An 18,679-nucleotide genomic window follows, 5' to 3' on the forward strand; every position below is an offset into this window, starting at 1 on the left:
TTTAAGTCTTTGCATATACAAAGAATGCTTTGAGAGGATTTTGTTGCACTCTTTTTAAGGCTTCTTCAAATAACCATTCACTAGTAGTCATATGAAGTTGTAAAATCTCATCCGGGGTTCATTTACACTAAAAAGAAAACAAAACAAAATGCCAGAATCTCATCTGAGGACCTAAAAATAACATCAACAAACCACACCAAGATCCTTGCAATCCTTTCCTGTCACTTGCTATGCCCTGTGGTTAACAACTCCTTCTTAAAAGCCTACAGTCATGTCGGTTTAAATAACTGTGCTTGAGGCCTGAGTGGGATCTTGAGCAATCGCAATATTCTTGAATGAAACATTGTAGATGATGCAGCTCCAGAACATTTAAAAAAACAGCCAAGGCTGTATTGCTGTCTTAATTGAAAAATTATATTTAATCATCCGCTGTTTTTGACGTGCTTTGCTTGTGTGGGTCTAAATACAAGAAGTCGTCGTGGGAGAAACCGAGGGGGCCTTGGCCAGTGATCATGGGTTATAGTGTGACTGTTACCGTGGGAACAGGAAGTTCAAGTTATTGAGGATACAGACCATAACAATCTCCAGGCTAAAATAATCTATCTAATCTTCTTGTGAGAGGGTCTGTGTGTGTATGTGTGTGTTTGTGTGTGTGTGCATGATACAAGAGAGGACATTATATGTGTGTGTGTGTGTGTGTGTGTGTGTGTGATTGTGTTCATGCACGTCTGTGTGTATGTATGTGAATGTTGTAGAAAAGTATAATGTTTTGTTTGGTTTATCAAATCAAATGAGACAGTCTTGTATCATCTGGGCCTTATATTATTATGACGACATTGGAAAATACTGTCACACGCTGAGAAACTACCCACAGTGTTCTCTGTGTAGCATCTGGTCTGATCTCATCTGTTTTTTAGTACTCTTCCATGGCTGAAAGGCCAGAATGACCAACAGTGTCACCATGAAGTCATTTGAAAGTCATTTGTCCTACTGGAAAACAAATATAATTTACAGTCATTATATTTGTGGCGTAAATCCGGCCAATCCTATCAGTGGTGATTATATAACCCATATGAGCAAATATGATTTGTGTAATACAAAACCACCTGAACCATTCACAAGATCGTCATTGTTCAGTAAAGCTTATTATGACCATTATATATTCCAAACACACAATATTGTACTGCACACCAAACACACCAATATCATCTTTATATCCGGGTTACTGGAAAATCCCATTTTAATGTTGCTGCTTATAAACATGATATCCCAATAAGCCCTTATTTTGTTTTTAATGAACCTGAATATACCAACATATAGGTTTATTATAAAGTGAATAATATTGGGTGGTGGAAAAAATCTTCTATTGTAACATTAATATATACAGTATTGATATTGCGATAGAAATATAGTACAATATAATTTTAACTGAAAAACTGTTTATAAATTAATAACAACAGCAAAATGCCAATTAAAATGCCTGAACAATCAATTCACAACAAACAAGATATGTCATGAGATTGATGCAAAAGTCTTGCAAATCCAATATTGCCATAAAGCAGTCCTGCGCAGTTTTTCACAGCATTGTCTACAATAGTCTTTGGCCAGAACCAGAGGTATTAAAGGTTTCACTACATTGGCAGAAACATTATATAAATGTCTGACGATGGATACATTTCTATAATCTCACAGTGTATATCATCACATCTCCAACCCTAACACACCTGTAAACATCATATCTCAAATAAGACATTGAAGATACAATGAAATGGAGACTTCTATTTCCCTAAAACCTGCCACAGTAGTGACCTCATCCTGCACAAGAATGCTTAAACAGAAACTCAAAAACCAAGAAAACCATCAAACAGAAAGAAATCCCACCTCTCTGACCAAAACCAAACAGCCTTTCTCTCCTTAACTGATATCCTATTGGTTTGCGGTTTAAACTGTAAGATCCAAACATCCTATTTCAGTAGGAATTACATGCCATTGAGGGAAAAAAAGATATCTTGTGTTAGAAAAGGATATGTGTTAGTGTCAGGGATCCATTTTTACAAGTAAATGCAGTACTCTGTGTTTTTTTGCTGAGACAGTCTACCAGCATCCCAGACAGACAGTCCCATATGGATCAGGGCACGGCTAGGGGGCAACAACAGCTGTATTCCATTTGTGTACTCAAACACATGCCCCATAACCGTATAACCACAAGCACCTGAGCACATTCTCACAGCCTTTAAATGTGTGCAGGAATGCATATAGCCATACCTACAGATACACACAGAACCCTCATATGTACATTAAATGTGGTAAATATTTCATTAACATATAACAAACAAGCCCACCATCTAATATAATTAAACTGGTTCAACAAGCAAATGTTTAACTTTGCTTTTGTTTTGGACCTTTTTTAATATCAAAACTCAAATTCAGATTTGCTCTTATTTGGGCCAATTTGAAACTATGGTATTTTTCTTTAACAGTACCACAGGAATGAGAAAGCATTGGACAGCATTTGATTGGACATCATCATGAAAGATGCACTGTTCGCTTTAACAAAGGTCAAACGATTCACAAAGAAGGTATTGAGAGACTAAAAGGTGAGTAATTTATCACCACCCTCCATCCACCCATTCCTGCAACAAAACATTGGTACAACATATTCACATTTTGAATTTCATTACATCCTCCGAAGCTTGACATTTTCTAACAGCTCAACTCCTAAAAGTATCTGCAGACTGAGCCACATAATATTTATCGTCTTGTCCTGTTGTTTATGAGGAATGATTCTTGAGCTTGGACCAGACCTTATGAGGGCCAGGATAGTGACGTACTACATACAGCCTCCCCCCCACCCACCCAGGATTATGCTGAACATATGCTGTGCTGGCATTGACTTTTCCAGTAGGGATCCAGGAAAACGTGTTGTCCTTAGACACCGTTGCCACAGCAGCATCAGCAGGAAATACTTGAGACTAATAATCAGGAGACGAGGGGCCAAGAGTTGTTTCATCATACGATGAAAGACCTCAGAACAGTTATGTTTCCTCTCCATGTTCGTTCGCATTTCTGTGCCATCCTCCCAACATCTGCACTTGTTCTCTCGCATACATTCACAAAGTGTAGTGTTCATCATATTTTCTGGTCCTGCAACATATGCATTTCCTTACTCATAGGCCTATATGCTTTTAATCCATACAAGAAAGAAATGATCAGGTATGAGGGAAACATTAATGTGTTTATGTCTGGAATACAATGTTTTTTTTAAAAAAGGATTATGTAAAAGGTCTAAAGCTGCAGGAATTTTGTCCAGTTAGGGACACATCTTCAAAACTGCTCAGCTGTCCCTTCATAGAGTGAAAAGTGGATTGCCTAAGTTAAATATTTACCTTCCCTTGCAGTGTCTACGCAATGCAATAAGAGCAGGAGGAAAATAAAATGCAAGGCACCTCTTCTTCAGGAAACTGTTTGACATTCCAGCCCACTCAGGAACAGTACAGGTCAGGAAACCGTCACTATGAGGAGAAGAAATGTCTCAAAAAACAGCAGGTAGGGGGGGTGATGCCCCCATGAAAAGATGTGACTTCAAACATCTGAATCTGGTTAGGAGCCTCCAGTGGCAGCGTATTTTACATAGTATGTCCGACCATCTTCAAGCCTGGTACAAAGAACACAAATTCAGGCTAAAACTGTTGGCCCTTATGAAGAAGACAGAGGTGAAGATGTACAAAGGGGCAGCACTGGACTGTCTCAAACATTTAAAGATGCATTACTGACACAGGATTTACCTGGGAATTCAAATGACTACCTTTTCCCTTTGCTTTGACAGCAGCCTCTGTGTCAGCAGACATCCTTTCTCAAGTGTATCTGAGCAAGATGAAGTCCCACAGTCCCCTGGCAGCAGGGCTACCCGGGAGTGTCTGTAAAATCAATAAATTAGCATTTGATGAAAAAAAAAGAAGGTTGCAATAACATGACACAGACAGCTGGGGGAGACAAACACTCATATTTGTGAATGTGGGGAGCTGCTGTAGATGGGCAATCATTTGGTATAATAAACATTGAATATTAACTTGTAGCTTGATTGTTTTGAGCGCATTTTAAGCTCACTCGAATGAAAAGACATGCAGAAATGTAACGTTAAGGTAAAAGTGGCATTAGTTGTATGTTCAGTCTCACTCAAACTCATTGTCCAGCCTCTCCTCTGCCCTCTCAAACTGAAATTAATTTAGCGCTTATTTCTAAGCTCGGTGTGGAGTAAAGGAGCCAACCATTCCCTTAACGTTTCAAAACGTAAACCCCATGATAGGAAATAGCAGACAATTAATAAAACGAGTTGCTACAATTGCGACGTTGCTACAAAAAAGTCTCATAACCCAAACATAGACGGTGCCTAAAGCATTACTCACCATGTTCACTTCAGGCATTGCCCGCCGCAGGGTGACAACTCCACTAAATGTTCGTTTTCATAAAGCTTTAGCCGCCTTTTTATGCTTTGATTTTCTGGTCACAACCGTGAATTAAATTAATAAAAAAAAAAAAAAAAAAAAAAAATCGTCATAGCAACAGTTACTTCATTACTCCAGTAAACGGCGCCAAATTCTACACGTGCATCCAAACTGCAGACCGCTATGCTGCTTTCAGTGCACCTCGTAACTTTGTAAGTCATCCTCTATCGTAAATCTAAGTTAATTACTTAGAGATATTTTTCAACAAAGTGGTCTTATGATCAGGCATAGAATAATTGTGTTGTTATTTGAATAAGCATGTCATTCTTGACTGGTGTCCACTTACCTAAAACTGGTTTGATTTTTTGATGCATCAGTTGCTTCAAAGACGTAAAACAGTCAGATGCAGAGTTACCCATTGACAAAAACTAAATAACAGGCAAATTGAAACTTTGTGGGCAGCTTTTTTTCCAACAACTGCTATTGTTGCATATCGGTTATCGCGACGTTTCTCGGCGCTCAACTGCTAATTGTGATATATCTGACAGTCCCTGAAGGCAGCATGGTAAATTTGTTTTCTTCCGCATTTACCTGGCGCCGTAAACTCAGGGACGAGTACATATGGGCGTATGTCACTGAATTAAAGAGGACACAACCAAACCCGTGAATTGCTACTTCGATTGAGAATAAATGTGCCATCGTAACGGAAGTAGGGAGAAAGGGAAATGAGCCGAAGAATCTGAAGAGAAGTTCAACCGAAGAAAAGTCACAAAAAAGTTTTGGTTTCGTTCGTTTAGCTGAAGTTCGTGCTGTCGTTGCTCACAATGGGCTGTTGCACCAGTACAGAGGTAAGTTAGCTCAAATATGGTGGAAGTTGTGGCTACTTGGGATCTGTAACGCTAATTCTCAAGAGGAGTCTGTGCGTGTGTAACGTGGTATGTAACGTCACGTCTTCAGCAGTAGTCAGCAGCTTGTTTTTTTTTTAGCAACAACACAGCGGTTTGTCTACTGATTTTTGGAGCGGCAGGGTAGCTTCTACACCGCACTCCCAACAAAAAAAAAAAAAAAACAGAAGTAAGGATAACCGTCCATATCTATTATTTATGCCTTGGCAGAGAAAACGTGACTGGAAACCACTGGAGGAGCGCAGCTGCACGGACATCCCATGGCTCATCATATTCACACTGTTTTGTATCGGAATGGTAAGTCTCAAGTTGAATGAGCGATTGATGCAGTCTAATACATCAGCCTAGCAGTCGATCGTACCCTCATGAAAGTTATAGTACTCAGTTTGTTTGTCGAAACTGTTTTAGAAAGGTGTTGATTCAACTTTAAGGTCATTTTGGAGGCTGCTGTGTTGCTGTTTAATTGTATTGCGTTGTACTTAGCGGTGTTTCTAATATTTTGTCCACCTCATTTATATCAGTGAGGGTAACAATAACAACAAACAAAAAACAATCCTTGATTTTGATTTTTTTTTTTAATTTTGATTTGTTAATACATATGCACAACGCACAAATGATACACACACAAAAACAAAACTGATGGAGAGGTGCAAAAAAAACCTTCGGGGGCTTGATCAGGGCACTCTCCAGTGCATACCTTATTCAATTAGAAAATGAGAAAAATATGAAAAGGATAGGAAAGAGAGACAAGATACGATTGTAAACACTAGCAGACATCCATATATGCAGGTACACAAAGTAAGTAAAATAAAATTTAAATGATTTATTATTAGGGGGAAGTTTACAAAGATAGTCCACAAGGATAACATTGTGGAGATAAAAACAGAGCTTTTATGGCTTTCTTAAATTTTGCAGGTGTTAAGTTTAAAATATGAGATGACAGGGTGTTCAATATCATCTAAATTAAACCAAACTCTAATTGAGATGTTCAAGCCTTCAGAATAACCATAAGGTTGGATCAACACCTTTATAAAAAAGTTACAACAAAAGTTGAATATTATAACCATCGTGAAGGTTGCAGGGCTGCAGCACTTGTTTCAACAAGGTGTACCTAACTAATGGACCACTTAGTGTATTTATGCACGCGTCTATTACATGTTACTGTGTGCTTTATACACCAATCAGTGGCTGCATAGAAATCAGTGACGTGGCCCCTTTTCATGCAAACAATTATCTACCTCTGAATAACAGCCCTGCAGTAAATTTAGTTTATGTTTAAACTGATCTAGAGAGGTGTTTATTCAACTTTATTGTAGTTTTTGAGAGTGTAGTATGTTGTGCTGTTGATGTTTATTGTGTCATATTGACAAATTAATGTTCTGTCCAACCTCTTTGATATAAAATGTACTAGAAACACCTCTGTATAAATACAATTCAACAGCGCCACAAACTACGGCATCCAACATGACCACAAAGTTGAATCAACACCTCCATAAAACAGCTTCAACAAAAACAGAACATCATAACATTCGTGAAAGTTAAATTTAGTTTTAGATAGATGTATCTAATAATCTGAAAATTAAGTGCATGTTACAGACATTTCCATTTTTGTTGATAGAAAAATTAAAAAGCATGTCTTGATTCTAGATTTCTTGAAAATAACCTATTAAAAACGACTGCAACTACGAGTGCTGTGTGCTTATTAATGTACTACATATTTGTTTTTCACATTATTCTGCTGATAGTTAACATTATCTACTCTAATCTGTATCTTCTGCAGGTGTGTATCTGTGGCTTCACCATTGCCACAGGAGGTGCCTCCAGGATTATCTCAGGATATGACAGTTATGGCAACACCTGCGGTCAGGACAACACCAAGATTGAGGGAGTGGAGCTCAGTGGACGAAACATGATAGAAAATAAGTTAGTCTGATGTGATACTAATGCCTTAACAGGGATATTTACACCAGATCCATCAATTTCTGTCACTATGGAGTGAGACACTCTTTTTGAATGATGCATTCAAATCCCTGCTGTCATTCGAGACTTCTTTTGCCCTCTCTGGTTTAGAACGGGTGGTGCAGAAGAAGCCGTTTAAGAATTACATGGGTGCATGCAAGGATTGCATCATGTGATCTTCATCTAATTTGCTACAAAATCCCGTTGCTGCATTTGTGAACACTTAACTATATCCCCCATTTTGTCTTACAAAGTTGATAAGTTGCTGTTCAGCACATTGACTTGAACTACTGGCATTACATATCCCAAATAGCAGTGTGATCATTCACTCTTAGACGAAAGTTGATGTAGTTGTCAACAGAAGACAAGTCAGACAAACGTTGTAACATGTTATGAAAAATACTCAGTTTTCTCTGACCATGTCCGTCTGATGTTTGGTCTGTGGAAGTGACTGATGAGTTTAAGATGTCAGTCAGAAGATTAATGTAGATACATTTCACCAGCACAGAGCTACACTAACCCATGGTGGCAGTGTTTTGCTGCTTACATTAGAATAGCGTAGTTTAAGAGCATAACTCCCTGTTTATAGTTCCTTATATAGTAAGTCAAGGTAAATGTGATATTTTTATCATCTGGAAAGAATTGTCACATATTCTCTTCTTGGCGTAGTTTTTGTGAGAAGTCTTTTATCATATTCCTCCTTTTTGGGCAGTAGCTTTCCATCAGCATGCAGCCTGCAGGCCCAGTTTTACTGAAACAATGGGTCATGCTTTATTGATGGGCTGATTGCCCATGGAGGCTTTGAATAAAAGGCGTTTCAGCTACAAAGACGGATCTGTGTGACAGGGTAGCAAATGTCACCATCTTTCATTTTCTGCCAAGACAGAACAGTCCCAACTGGCATAGTAATAACCAAATCCACTCATATTTTGATCAAAGGAAAGTTGTGGAATGCTGTCTCTGATTTTGGAAGAATCTGTGTCGGAGAACTTTATACTTAAATTAATTAATCTGAAATTCCAATTGTTCTGTCTGTCAGGTACGTCTTCTTTCTAGACCCGTGCAACCTCGACATCATTAACAGGAAGATCAAGTCCATTGCCTTGTGTGTTTCCAAATGCCCTGCTTCTGAACTGAAGACATACTATGATCTAAAGCAGTTTTCTCTGAACAATGGTGAGAAGCACCGCACATGTGGAAATATTTCACAGAAAAAAATGGTCCTGTGTATGAATTGTGTTGAGTGTTGTGGTTTATTGATATTTTTATATATTCATGACATTGTTAGAGGATGGGTTCACAATTTCTCAAGTCTTTCTTAAACAACAGTCAGGTGCCCAAGTGAACATTGAAAATATGTTTTTCTTGCTATAATAATTCCTCCTGTTCATACTGACCATTAGAAAATCTCTTCATAATACACTTACAATGTAAGTGGTGGGCGCCAAAATCCACAAGCCTCCTCCTGTGCAAAAATGTATTTAAAAGTTTATCTGAAGCTAATATGAAGCTTCAAATCCAAATGAGTCAAATCAAGTAGATATCTTTCAATGTTACAGTCTTTTTAGTGCCATAGTCCCTCTTTTTGTTATACTCAGCTCAACAGGGAAACACTGTCCAAGGAAACACAAAGAGGGAATTAAATTCTAAAAAGACTGTAAATGTGGCAGATATCCACTTGATATGATTAACTCAGACTGACGAAGCCTCATATAAGCTACAGATAAACCTTTAAATGCATTTTTGCACAGCATGACTGTGGACACACTGTGGATTTTGGCCCCCATCACTTTACAATAAAGCACTTTTAATAGCCAGTATGAACAGGAGGAATGTTTACAGCAAGAAAAACCTCTTTCAGTGTTCATATGGACACATGACTGATGTTTTAAGACAGACTTCAAAAATTGTGAACCTATCCTTTAAGACAAGTAAAATTGAACATTGAATATGTCAATTAAATATGATTGTACAGTAAGTACTTCAGCACTTGTTCTTGGTTTTTATTAAGGTTTTAGAATATTTTAATAAAACTGAATGTGTAATTTATTTTTTGTTTTTTTGTCAATAGGATCTTCACTCTGCACCTATGATATTTCACCTACAAGATACCCAAGCCATTCAGAAAGAAGCACTAAATGTCCCAAACTCCCTGTTCCACCAAGGTAATTCAGTTTTTTATAGACAGGATAGATTGGAGATGGATAACACCTCCCATGTGTGACCATATCACTGTTATGAGTACAGGAACTCTATAATTTATTATTATGTGTTTAACTTATTTCAGTCATTAATTCTAAAACAGAATTTCACATAAAATACACTGAAACCTGACCTACTTATACACGTTTCATGACCAACAATGACCAAATGAATAACATTAGAAAAGAAATAATAGTCTGCCACGGTCAATACTCCTCTGCTTCAAGAACTATCCATTGAAAATAAATTAACCTGTGTTCTTTATCTTTTCCTGTTTGTTGTAGTAAATCTGTTCCACTGTTCCACCGTTGTATTCCTGTGGATATTGGCTGCTATGCTGAATTCGCCCAGGCATTCATGACATTCGTCAGTGACAACAGTGTTCTGCGCCGGGTTGTCGCTGGGGTGATGGCCAGCAAGGACATCATCATGGGCCTTTGTGTGCTGGCTTTAGGTAAAACACACGGTTATAGCCGGCTTACAATATGTGTGTGGATATTTTAGGTGAATAATGAATTGATTTTATATAATGCCAAGCAACTGGTATGTTTTTTTTTTAAAAATGTTTCTGATGCTCCTCCTGCACAGCTGCTAACTTATTGCTCAGGAGGATTCAGGAGGAAGGAAGAAAGCTATTTTTGTCATAAAACAGGAAATGTCTGAGTGGTTACAGTTATTGTATCTACTGAAGTTTGGCCCACAGGCTTTAATTTAAAGTCTGTTCTAACTCCTCCTATTGGTACGGCAAAAAAAGACAAAACTGATCCCACGTCAGTTTCAGACATCTATCATTTCAGTTATTTAATCTGTCAGTTGTGGTGTTGGTTGTCAAAGCTAGATGACTAATAGCAGTTCCCAACATGGGATGTTTGGGCTTTTGTCATTCACAGCTTCATGTTTTATTGTTTAAATGAAATGCAAACCCATGGCTTAAGTATTTTGCATAGTTCTATGTATTTTTTTTTATTTAAGATAAAGCAATGTTTTATCAAACCTTACAATGGACAGATACCATAAAATTAGCCCTTTTCTGTAGCTTGATGTAGAGCTGCAATGATTAGTCAATTGATCATTTAACAGATCCACTATTCTAAAGATGATGATCGTATTGTATTGAATAATCCGTTTATAAATTTTTTTAAGCAAAAATGCCAAACATTTGTTAGGTCTAGCTCCTCAAATGTGACATTTTTATGGTTTTCTTTGTCCTCTCTGATAGTAAACAGAGTGTATTTGGGTTTTGGACTGTAAGTCATACAAAACAAGACATTTGAAGACGTCATCTTGGGTTGTGGAAGATTTTAACAGGCATTTTTCACTATTTTCTGACATTTTATAGACAAAATGACAAATCAATTAATCAAGAAAATATTTGGCAGGTTAATCAATAATGAAAATAATCATTAGTTGCAGCCCAAGCTTGATGTAACTACTTTTATGTTTGTAATGTTTGACATATTTATGAGATACACTATGTTTTTATCTCTGATGCAGTTCTGTCCCTGATCATGATGGTCGTGATCCGTTACATCTCCAAAGTGCTGGTGTGGATTCTAACAGTTCTGGTAGTCGTCGGCACCATAGGTAACTGTCAAAAGCAACATAAATGTTCTACAGCTCTTATGATTAAACACTTTAAAATACAATTAATTTTAAAGTTTTAAGTTGTTTAATTCAGGCACTCTTAATTACATTATGCAGATACAGTATAGATCATTTTAAATTCTGTTAATGTTTTAGCTCTTTTCTGACTCTACACGTATGGGTGTGATGTTTTGCAGCTGGGACAGGCATCCTCTGGTGGCTGTATGTGGACCACAGGAATGCCCTAAATAACAAAACCACCTCAGTATTTGGGAAAGAAGTGGGCTCGGACAATGTTAAGGCCCTACTTGTGTATGCAATTGGTGCTACAATTTTCACAGTATGTACAATCACAGTGCTTTGTATATGTATGCATTTGGTACGTGAAATAAGTTTATGTTCTATATTGTAAGCGAACAATATCTCTTTTTCACAGTTTCAGAAGTACACAAAAGTAAACAAATCTAGTACCAGGAAATGAAACAAGACTAACATTCTACAGCCATGCTTGCAGCTCTGTGAGGCTGCACTTAGGCACAGCAGTGCTTTTAGCCAAATGCTAGCATGCTCACAATGACTTGCTTATGTATATCAAGTAAAATGTTCAGCATGGTCATCATTCAGTTTAGCATGTAGGTATGCTAACGTTCTCTTAATAGCACACAAAAGTACAACTGAGGCTGATGGGAATGTCATTAGTTTTTCTGGTATTTGGTCATACATCAAAGCGTTGGACAAAGTGAAATTTTGAGCTGATGTTGAATCTAGATGAATAATCGAGGGACCATCATCTGGATTCATCTTTTTGGAATCATGAATATCTGTTCAAAGTGTCATGGCGATAGTTGTTAATAGTTATTGAGATATTTCACTTTGGACCGATGTTGAGGTCCCTAGAGCCCCTCTGCTAACATGGCTTAAAACAATCTGTGTTATACAGACAGTTATGTAGGAAGGTTACACATTTACTTCTCTAACTCCACAGCCTTATTGAGTGATATTTTTTTATCAGGTGACTGGAAAACTCTTTGTGTAACCCTCCAGGTAATTCTCCTGCTGGTGATGTTCTTCATGAGGAAGCGTGTGGCTCTCACCATTTCCCTGTTCCATGTAGCTGGTAAAGTCTTCATCCATCTTCCCCTGCTGGCCCTGCAGCCTTTCTGGACCTTCCTCTGCCTCATGCTCTTCTGGGTCTACTGGATTGCTGTGCTTCTCTTCCTCGGGAGTGCAGGTTAGGAGGAAGGCTAGTGGGGAGTGCCTGTATTAGTAGTTCATACATGTGGATGTTTGACAGATTGAGTTCATAGGTTTACATTGTATGAGTACCACACTCACAATGCAAAATGCTTCTGGTGTCTCTGGCGCTCCAAAATACTGTTAAATGTCAATGCAGCACACAGACTAGTTTCTTATGCTAGATAGTGTTAGTGATACCATTTCCAAACAAGCAGAACAAGTTTGTTATTTGTGACATTTCGTGCTTGTTTTGTGGCATGACTAAACTCCCACATTCTCAATCTTGTGCTAGTCTCGTGATGTGGGAGGTTTGAGTCAAAGAACCACTTCTCTCATCTCCCACTTCTCTATTCTACTGATTTTCAATTTTTTTTTTTTTTTTTTAAACAACAGGCGATAGCAAGTGGAGTCAAAACATCACATTTTCTGTCTTCATAGTTACTGTTTTTTGGGTTTTGTGGTAAGTGTGGAAATGTAATCATGTTAGAGTGAAATTACAAATTAGGTGCTTGCAGTAAACTCTGACCTTTCTGAACTTGGATCTTTCCTAATTTGTATCTGTTGGTTAGATTAGTTCATTTTGATTCTAGACTTGTTTTACCTTCTCTTCAGGAGTGTGCAAAAAACAGATGGTACATATCATGGTTATAAATTAATCAAATACAGTATATTTTGACATGCATGTCAGACAGTTTTTTCCCCAGTTGAGTTTGGGAATTGCATGAAACTTCACATACATTTACCAAACAATTTGAAATGATAAAGGAAAGTAATTGGTTCATAAAGAACATAGTCAACTCAGTTGATTGATACAGTCGTGCAGTACATTAATAACTAGGGCTGTAGTCAACTAAAGAAAATCTTGATCGACTGAAATCTTACATAATCTTCAACTAATCGATTACCGGGGTGGGCACTTAAAAATTGTTAAATAACAGACGTAATGTCTTGAGAAGCTGTATCATTTATTAACTGACACACTGTAGTCTGTACTGTACATTTACTGCCAGACTGACAACTTACTACTAACCTTTTCCTCTGCTCCGCTCACGTTCACCATCACCTATCTGCTGCTCGCTCTTTCCCACCCACTACATACACATATCACACAATGCCGTATTCCTCAACGGAGCTACGCTACCAATAGTTTCCCAGGCAACGACACAGAGGTTGACTTGCGTATTGGAACAACACTGCACAGAGACTCGCAAACGCTGTTGATTTCTGAAGGAATGGATATTTGGTGTTATTTTTGGCATTAAAAAATTTTTTTTGGTCTGGCGGGGGTTCTTGTTGTTATCATTGTAGGAGAAACACTCATTCAGTAAAGTACAGTACAGACCTAGTAGACTGTCTAATAGACATAGTCCCAGCAGTCTCCATTAGGTTGGGCGAGTTCAAAGTTGTGAAAACAATGGGGGTGTTTTGAATACGTTTTCACAGGTAATTTGTTAGTCTGTCCCTCCCGCCACAGCAATCCTGGAAGGCTATTGATGTAGCACTTTTCTCCTTATGAAAGTAACACGGCGATTATTCAACCAATGAGAATTTGGTCAGACAAGAGCATATCGACCAACTAATTAACCAGTCGACCAGGAGACTACAGCCCTATTAATAACAAGTAAATGTCAGACAGGTAAAGTATTATTGTGTTTGTTTCCAGGTAGGATGCATGAGAGTACCAAGGAAATACAGAGTGCTGAACAGTAGAAGCACAAGTTTAAGTGTGAACACTGAAACAACCCAAACTCAAGCCTTTATTCCCTCACAGGAACACCAGTGAAGAACAACTCTACAGGTATGGTTGAATATCACGTGGTGGGGCCTCTTCAGTACACAGTGTGGTACCACGCTGTGGGTCTCATCTGGATCAGTGAGTTCATTCTTGCCTTCCAGCAGATGACCATCGCTGGAGCTGTGGTCACTTACTACTTCACAAGGTAGAAAGCTTAATGTTGTCTTTGCTGTCACATTTATTTGATAGTTTATTCTTTATGCTATGTGATGTTAAGTATGGTATGTCTTCTTTTTCTATGTGATTAACTGAAAGTCACAGTGGAAAAACCATTAGATAACTTCTGCAATGTCACTTATTTCAGAGTGAAACAGATTATGTGTGGGGAGAGGTATAATTTCGAGAGGGCGTTGATGGAATCCTTCAGATTTGCTCAAAAGTCGGCGTGGCTTAGCAAATACATCATAATACAGAGCTGTAGAGATGTGGAGTTGTATTGAGATATAGAGCTTTAGAGGACTGTTGGCCTCCATCCTCACCTCAACCACTCACGTTCAATCAGAGCGACCAGGATGAGGGAGAAATTAACCATTCTCTGATTTGATTGGATTAATTGATTCATGACGAGTCATCAAAAATATTCTAATGTTTTACAGGAAAAGAAGAGAGAAAGATTTTGACATAAGAAATACTCAAACATGATTTTTTATCATATCAGATATATTCGACAGAAACCAAAAATAACTTACACAAAATATTTTTAATTTGATGTTTATTACTTCTCTTTAAGGAATAAATCTCAGATGCCAGCTACTCCTATCCTTTCCGCTATGGCGCGTACCTTCCGTTACCACTTGGGTACTATAGCCAAAGGCTCCTTCATCATCACGCTCGTTAAGATCCCTCGTCTCATCCTAACATACATTCACAGTCAACTCAAAGGAAAGGTGAGCTGTAAAATTATACAGTGTATTTAAAATTGTTGCAAAACTCCATTTTGAACTCACATTAAGCCTGTTAGTAGTCACTATATGGGTGTTTTTATAGATATTTGTTATAAGTTTGTTAACGTTTGAATTTATTCATTCTTCATAGGAAAACGCCTGTGCTCGCTGCATGCTGAAAGCTTGTGTCTGCTGCCTGTGGTGTCTTGAGAAGTGTCTAGCATACTTGAATCAAGTAAGTAATCTCAGGAAGAAAAGCAAGTATATTGTGGATACAAGATCCCAAGCATTTACAGTGTACATGTCTGTATCTCATTGTTTCAGAATGCTTACGTTGCGACAGCCATCAACAGCACCAATTTCTGCACCTCAGCCCGTGACGCTTTCGTTATTCTGGTGGAGAATGCCCTCCGAGTAGCTGCCATAAACACTGTGGGGGACTTTGTCCTCTTCTTGGGAAAGGTACCACAGAGATTAATTGGGCCTCTTGGCTGCTGATGTTTGTCCATTTTAGGAATTTTGGAGTTTTTAAATGTGAGAATCTCCCCCAACCTGACGTTTTGTAACCAGCATTATATCTTTATTGTCAGGTGCTTATAGTCTCGTGTACAGCTTTTGCCGGCGTCCTGGCCCTGAACTACCAGAGAGAGTACACCGTGTGGGTCCTGCCTCTACTCATCGTCTGTTTGTTTGCCTTCCTGGTGGCCCACTGCTTCCTTTCGGTCTTCGAGAATGTAGTCGACGTTCTCTTCCTCTGCTTTGCTGTGGACTCTAAGTATAATGATGGCAGCCCCGGGCGGGAGTACTACATGGACAAGGCCTTAATGGTGAGGGCAGAGGACATATGTACTGTATATAGGGAATACAGAAGATACCAGTTTACTGTTAGAGGACATTTTTACAACCTTGGTGTTGTAAGAAGGAACATGTCTAGAGTTTCATTTTTGCCCCTACGATTGGAGTTTCAGAAGTTTTTTATGCTTTTTGGGGGCAACATTTGATAGTGTTTTCAAAATATCAAATGTTTTATTTTGTCATTTATTTAGTTTGACACAGTGGTTTGCGTGAAGTCAGCATTTCCTTTTACTTCCTTTTACTCCTTTACTTCACTACTTGTGAAGTGAGAACCAACATTTTCAACTGCTTCTGACAGTTTAAAATGCCTACTTTTCTTTGTGTCCAAAAAAATGTCTGTAATTCACATCCAGAGCTCAGTGGAAAGATACTCCCCAAGAATAATTTGTGATCTGGTTATAATATTATTATAATATTAATATCATTTTTATTGGTAAAACCAAATTCTATTGGATACAAATGAGTGTCAAGCAAATGTTATATAATCCTGTTTTTTTTCTGTCTTTCCCATCCCAGGAATTTGTTGAGAATAGTAAGAAGATGGGTCGGCACAATCCAGATGATGGAGACGGACGTGAAATGAAGTCCATGGTGAGTTAGAAAGTCTTTGGGGTCCTATCAGTATGGTTATTATTTGATTCAGAATAAATAAATAAGCAAACCAGCTGGTTCGGGACAACTAGGCTGTGTGCAACTCTAATACAATGTGTGAATAGCAGAATTGTAGTTCTGAATGACAATCTGATGATGACATAGTGTGTAAATATTTCTTTGTTTTTGTTTTTTTTTTGTCTTGCAGTCACGTGGAGGAACTTTAGCTTGACGAAGTAACCAAAAAACAGATGCCAAAACCACTACAGATACTCCAAAAGCTTAACTCAGAGTTGACCAGCGTTACACTCCAGGGACATCAATAAGATAACTTTATCATTTAGATGACTTTATAGAGAAGCTACATTGAGTTTCAGCAAAAGATGCGTTTTATTTTCTATTTCTGAAAAGGAGATCTTGAAAGTTTCAAGTTTGACACTAATAGTTACAAAATGGCAAGAGCTCATTTGGGTTTGTATTTTTTTATTAATAAGATCGGTTTGCTATTTTTTCTCCATTTTCTTATGCACGTGAGTCTCCCCTTTTATAACATTTTAAATGATAATAATAAGAACAATTTAACATGGTTTAACATGTTCAGTTTTCCTTTTTAGATAATTAGTAAGTGACTGTGTTATGTCAAAGACTGTTCAAGTTGTTTATTTCTTCTTAAATTTTGTACTTAAATAAATTAAAACACAGTTTTATTGTCTGATCTTGTGTCCACATCTGTAAAACCCTGCAGGGAATAGAAAACATAAAGATAGCTCACATAGCGGAGTGATATCAGAGCATTCATGGTCAGTGTGCTGCAGAGTATTAAATGCTGCCCATGCATCATCATTTCTAAACAGCAGGGGGCAGCATGAAATGAACTACGTTCAGTTTTAAATTTGCATAATACAATCGCTCTAGCAGGAAGTGCAAATACAATATACACAAGATAATAGAAAAACTGACCTTTTTTTTGTTTGGGATATTGTAGAAAAAGTTTGTTGAGGATGTCACTTTTCAAGTCCTTTTAAATCTCGTTCTGCTGGTGATGTCACTTTCAAGTCCTTTTAAATCTCGTTCTGCTGGTATAAAATAAAAAAGGTACAGAAATACTTGTAATGTGCAGGAGACAGAAATGAATAAAAATGATTGATGTAAAAAAAGACATTGAAAGGAGCACTTCAATCTGCAACAGAATAGTCTAAATGCTTAAACAAACATGATAAGGATTAGGTAAGTATAACTTGGCAAGCAAAATAAACAGAGCAAAATCAATTTGATTATTGTTCTGTTAGAAGCTGTTAGTTAAACATTAACACAAAATGTAATTTATTGATTCTTAGAGGTTTTCCTCAACTCACACCCTCCTCAAATACATTATAGCTAACTAAAAAGTCATTTAGAAAAAGTTGCAGCATAAACCACTGGCATTAACAAAATGAGAGCATCTAGCTTCAACCACCTGAGGGCAGCAACTCCTTTTAAAATGAATGACATTTCCATTTTAACATCCACTATAGATGTCATGCCCTTCAAAGATAATGAGAACAAAATTACATTACAACCTCATAGCAGGACTAATATGTTTAGACTTCTCTGGATCCACTTCAGAAAAATAAATTATTTGATTTCTCATCACCTTTTTGACGTCATTTACATATTTCGTGACCTCATTTTTATTTGATTTAGAAAAGATGAAACCAAAATCAAGAAGTCGGTAGCTTTTGGGAAATTGGATGAAAAAGTTTAAAACTAAGTTTATATATGTTGAGAAAATATATTTGTACTGTGATACAGATATATACCAAATGTATCTCTGCAATGTTAATACCTATATTTTTATTGGTATCTCTAAAACATATTTTTCATCACTTATATTAAATTTCTATGTACATATTAAAAACATGTTCCTGGGGTATACAGTATATAAAAGAGTTTATTCCTTTAGAATTTCATTACTATGACTACTGAAGTTACTATACCTTGCATTTGGAAATGTTTACTATCATCTCCATGGAGGTAGGCTGACCTTCCATAAATCCAATTCCACATGACTATATCTGCAATCTACTGATGCATAGATTACTGCCTCATCCCCTCCATTTTCCTTCCAGTCCAGCATTGACCAGACAAGAATCAAGCCACTAAGCAGTTAGGTTATTGATGGGAAAGCTCTCTCTGAGCACTGCTGTCCACCTCCATAAAACACAGGAATCCAGAGGAAAACAG

General features: G+C 37.5%; 2 protein-coding genes across 9 annotated transcripts in view; one reads left to right on the top strand and one right to left on the bottom strand.

Annotated features, from left to right (window-relative positions):
* The window catches only part of dlc1 (DLC1 Rho GTPase activating protein), an 89,732-nt gene extending 85,099 nt beyond the window's left edge, over nucleotides 1-4,633 (bottom strand). Inside the window, exons 1-3 of one of the 7 annotated variants that reach the window (XM_044346916.1) lie at nucleotides 4,407-4,633; nucleotides 3,806-3,917; nucleotides 3,447-3,512 (exon numbers count right to left, since the gene is read on the bottom strand). The gene's annotated coding sequence lies outside the window, so the exon portion shown is untranslated. Of the gene's footprint in view, nucleotides 1-3,386; nucleotides 3,513-3,785; nucleotides 3,918-4,406 lie in introns of all 7 variants that reach the window. The other 6 variants (XM_044346917.1, XM_044346914.1, XM_044346915.1 and 3 more) reach the window with 6 other exon arrangements.
* slc44a1a (solute carrier family 44 member 1a) lies at nucleotides 4,107-17,171 on the top strand. Of its 2 annotated transcripts, none has more exons than XM_044346924.1 (16): nucleotides 4,107-4,142; nucleotides 5,561-5,647; nucleotides 7,131-7,273; nucleotides 8,349-8,485; nucleotides 9,381-9,474; nucleotides 9,796-9,965; nucleotides 11,006-11,095; nucleotides 11,293-11,435; nucleotides 12,140-12,326; nucleotides 14,103-14,271; nucleotides 14,857-15,013; nucleotides 15,162-15,245; nucleotides 15,335-15,472; nucleotides 15,601-15,837; nucleotides 16,382-16,456; nucleotides 16,665-17,171. In XM_044346924.1, the coding sequence occupies exons 1-16, from the start codon at nucleotides 4,122-4,124 to the stop codon at nucleotides 16,686-16,688; spliced, it is 1,956 nt and encodes a 651-aa protein (XP_044202859.1). In that variant the 5' UTR covers nucleotides 4,107-4,121; the 3' UTR covers nucleotides 16,689-17,171. The 2 variants fall into 2 exon arrangements, with proteins under 2 accessions (XP_044202859.1, XP_044202858.1); XM_044346923.1 differs by lacking the exon at nucleotides 4,107-4,142 and adding an exon at nucleotides 4,969-5,293.
* Nucleotides 17,172-18,679: the final 1,508 nt, after the last annotated feature.

Source organism: Thunnus albacares, chromosome 3 (assembly GCF_914725855.1).
Source record: "Thunnus albacares chromosome 3, fThuAlb1.1, whole genome shotgun sequence".
NCBI lineage: Eukaryota > Metazoa > Chordata > Actinopteri > Scombriformes > Scombridae > Thunnus > Thunnus albacares.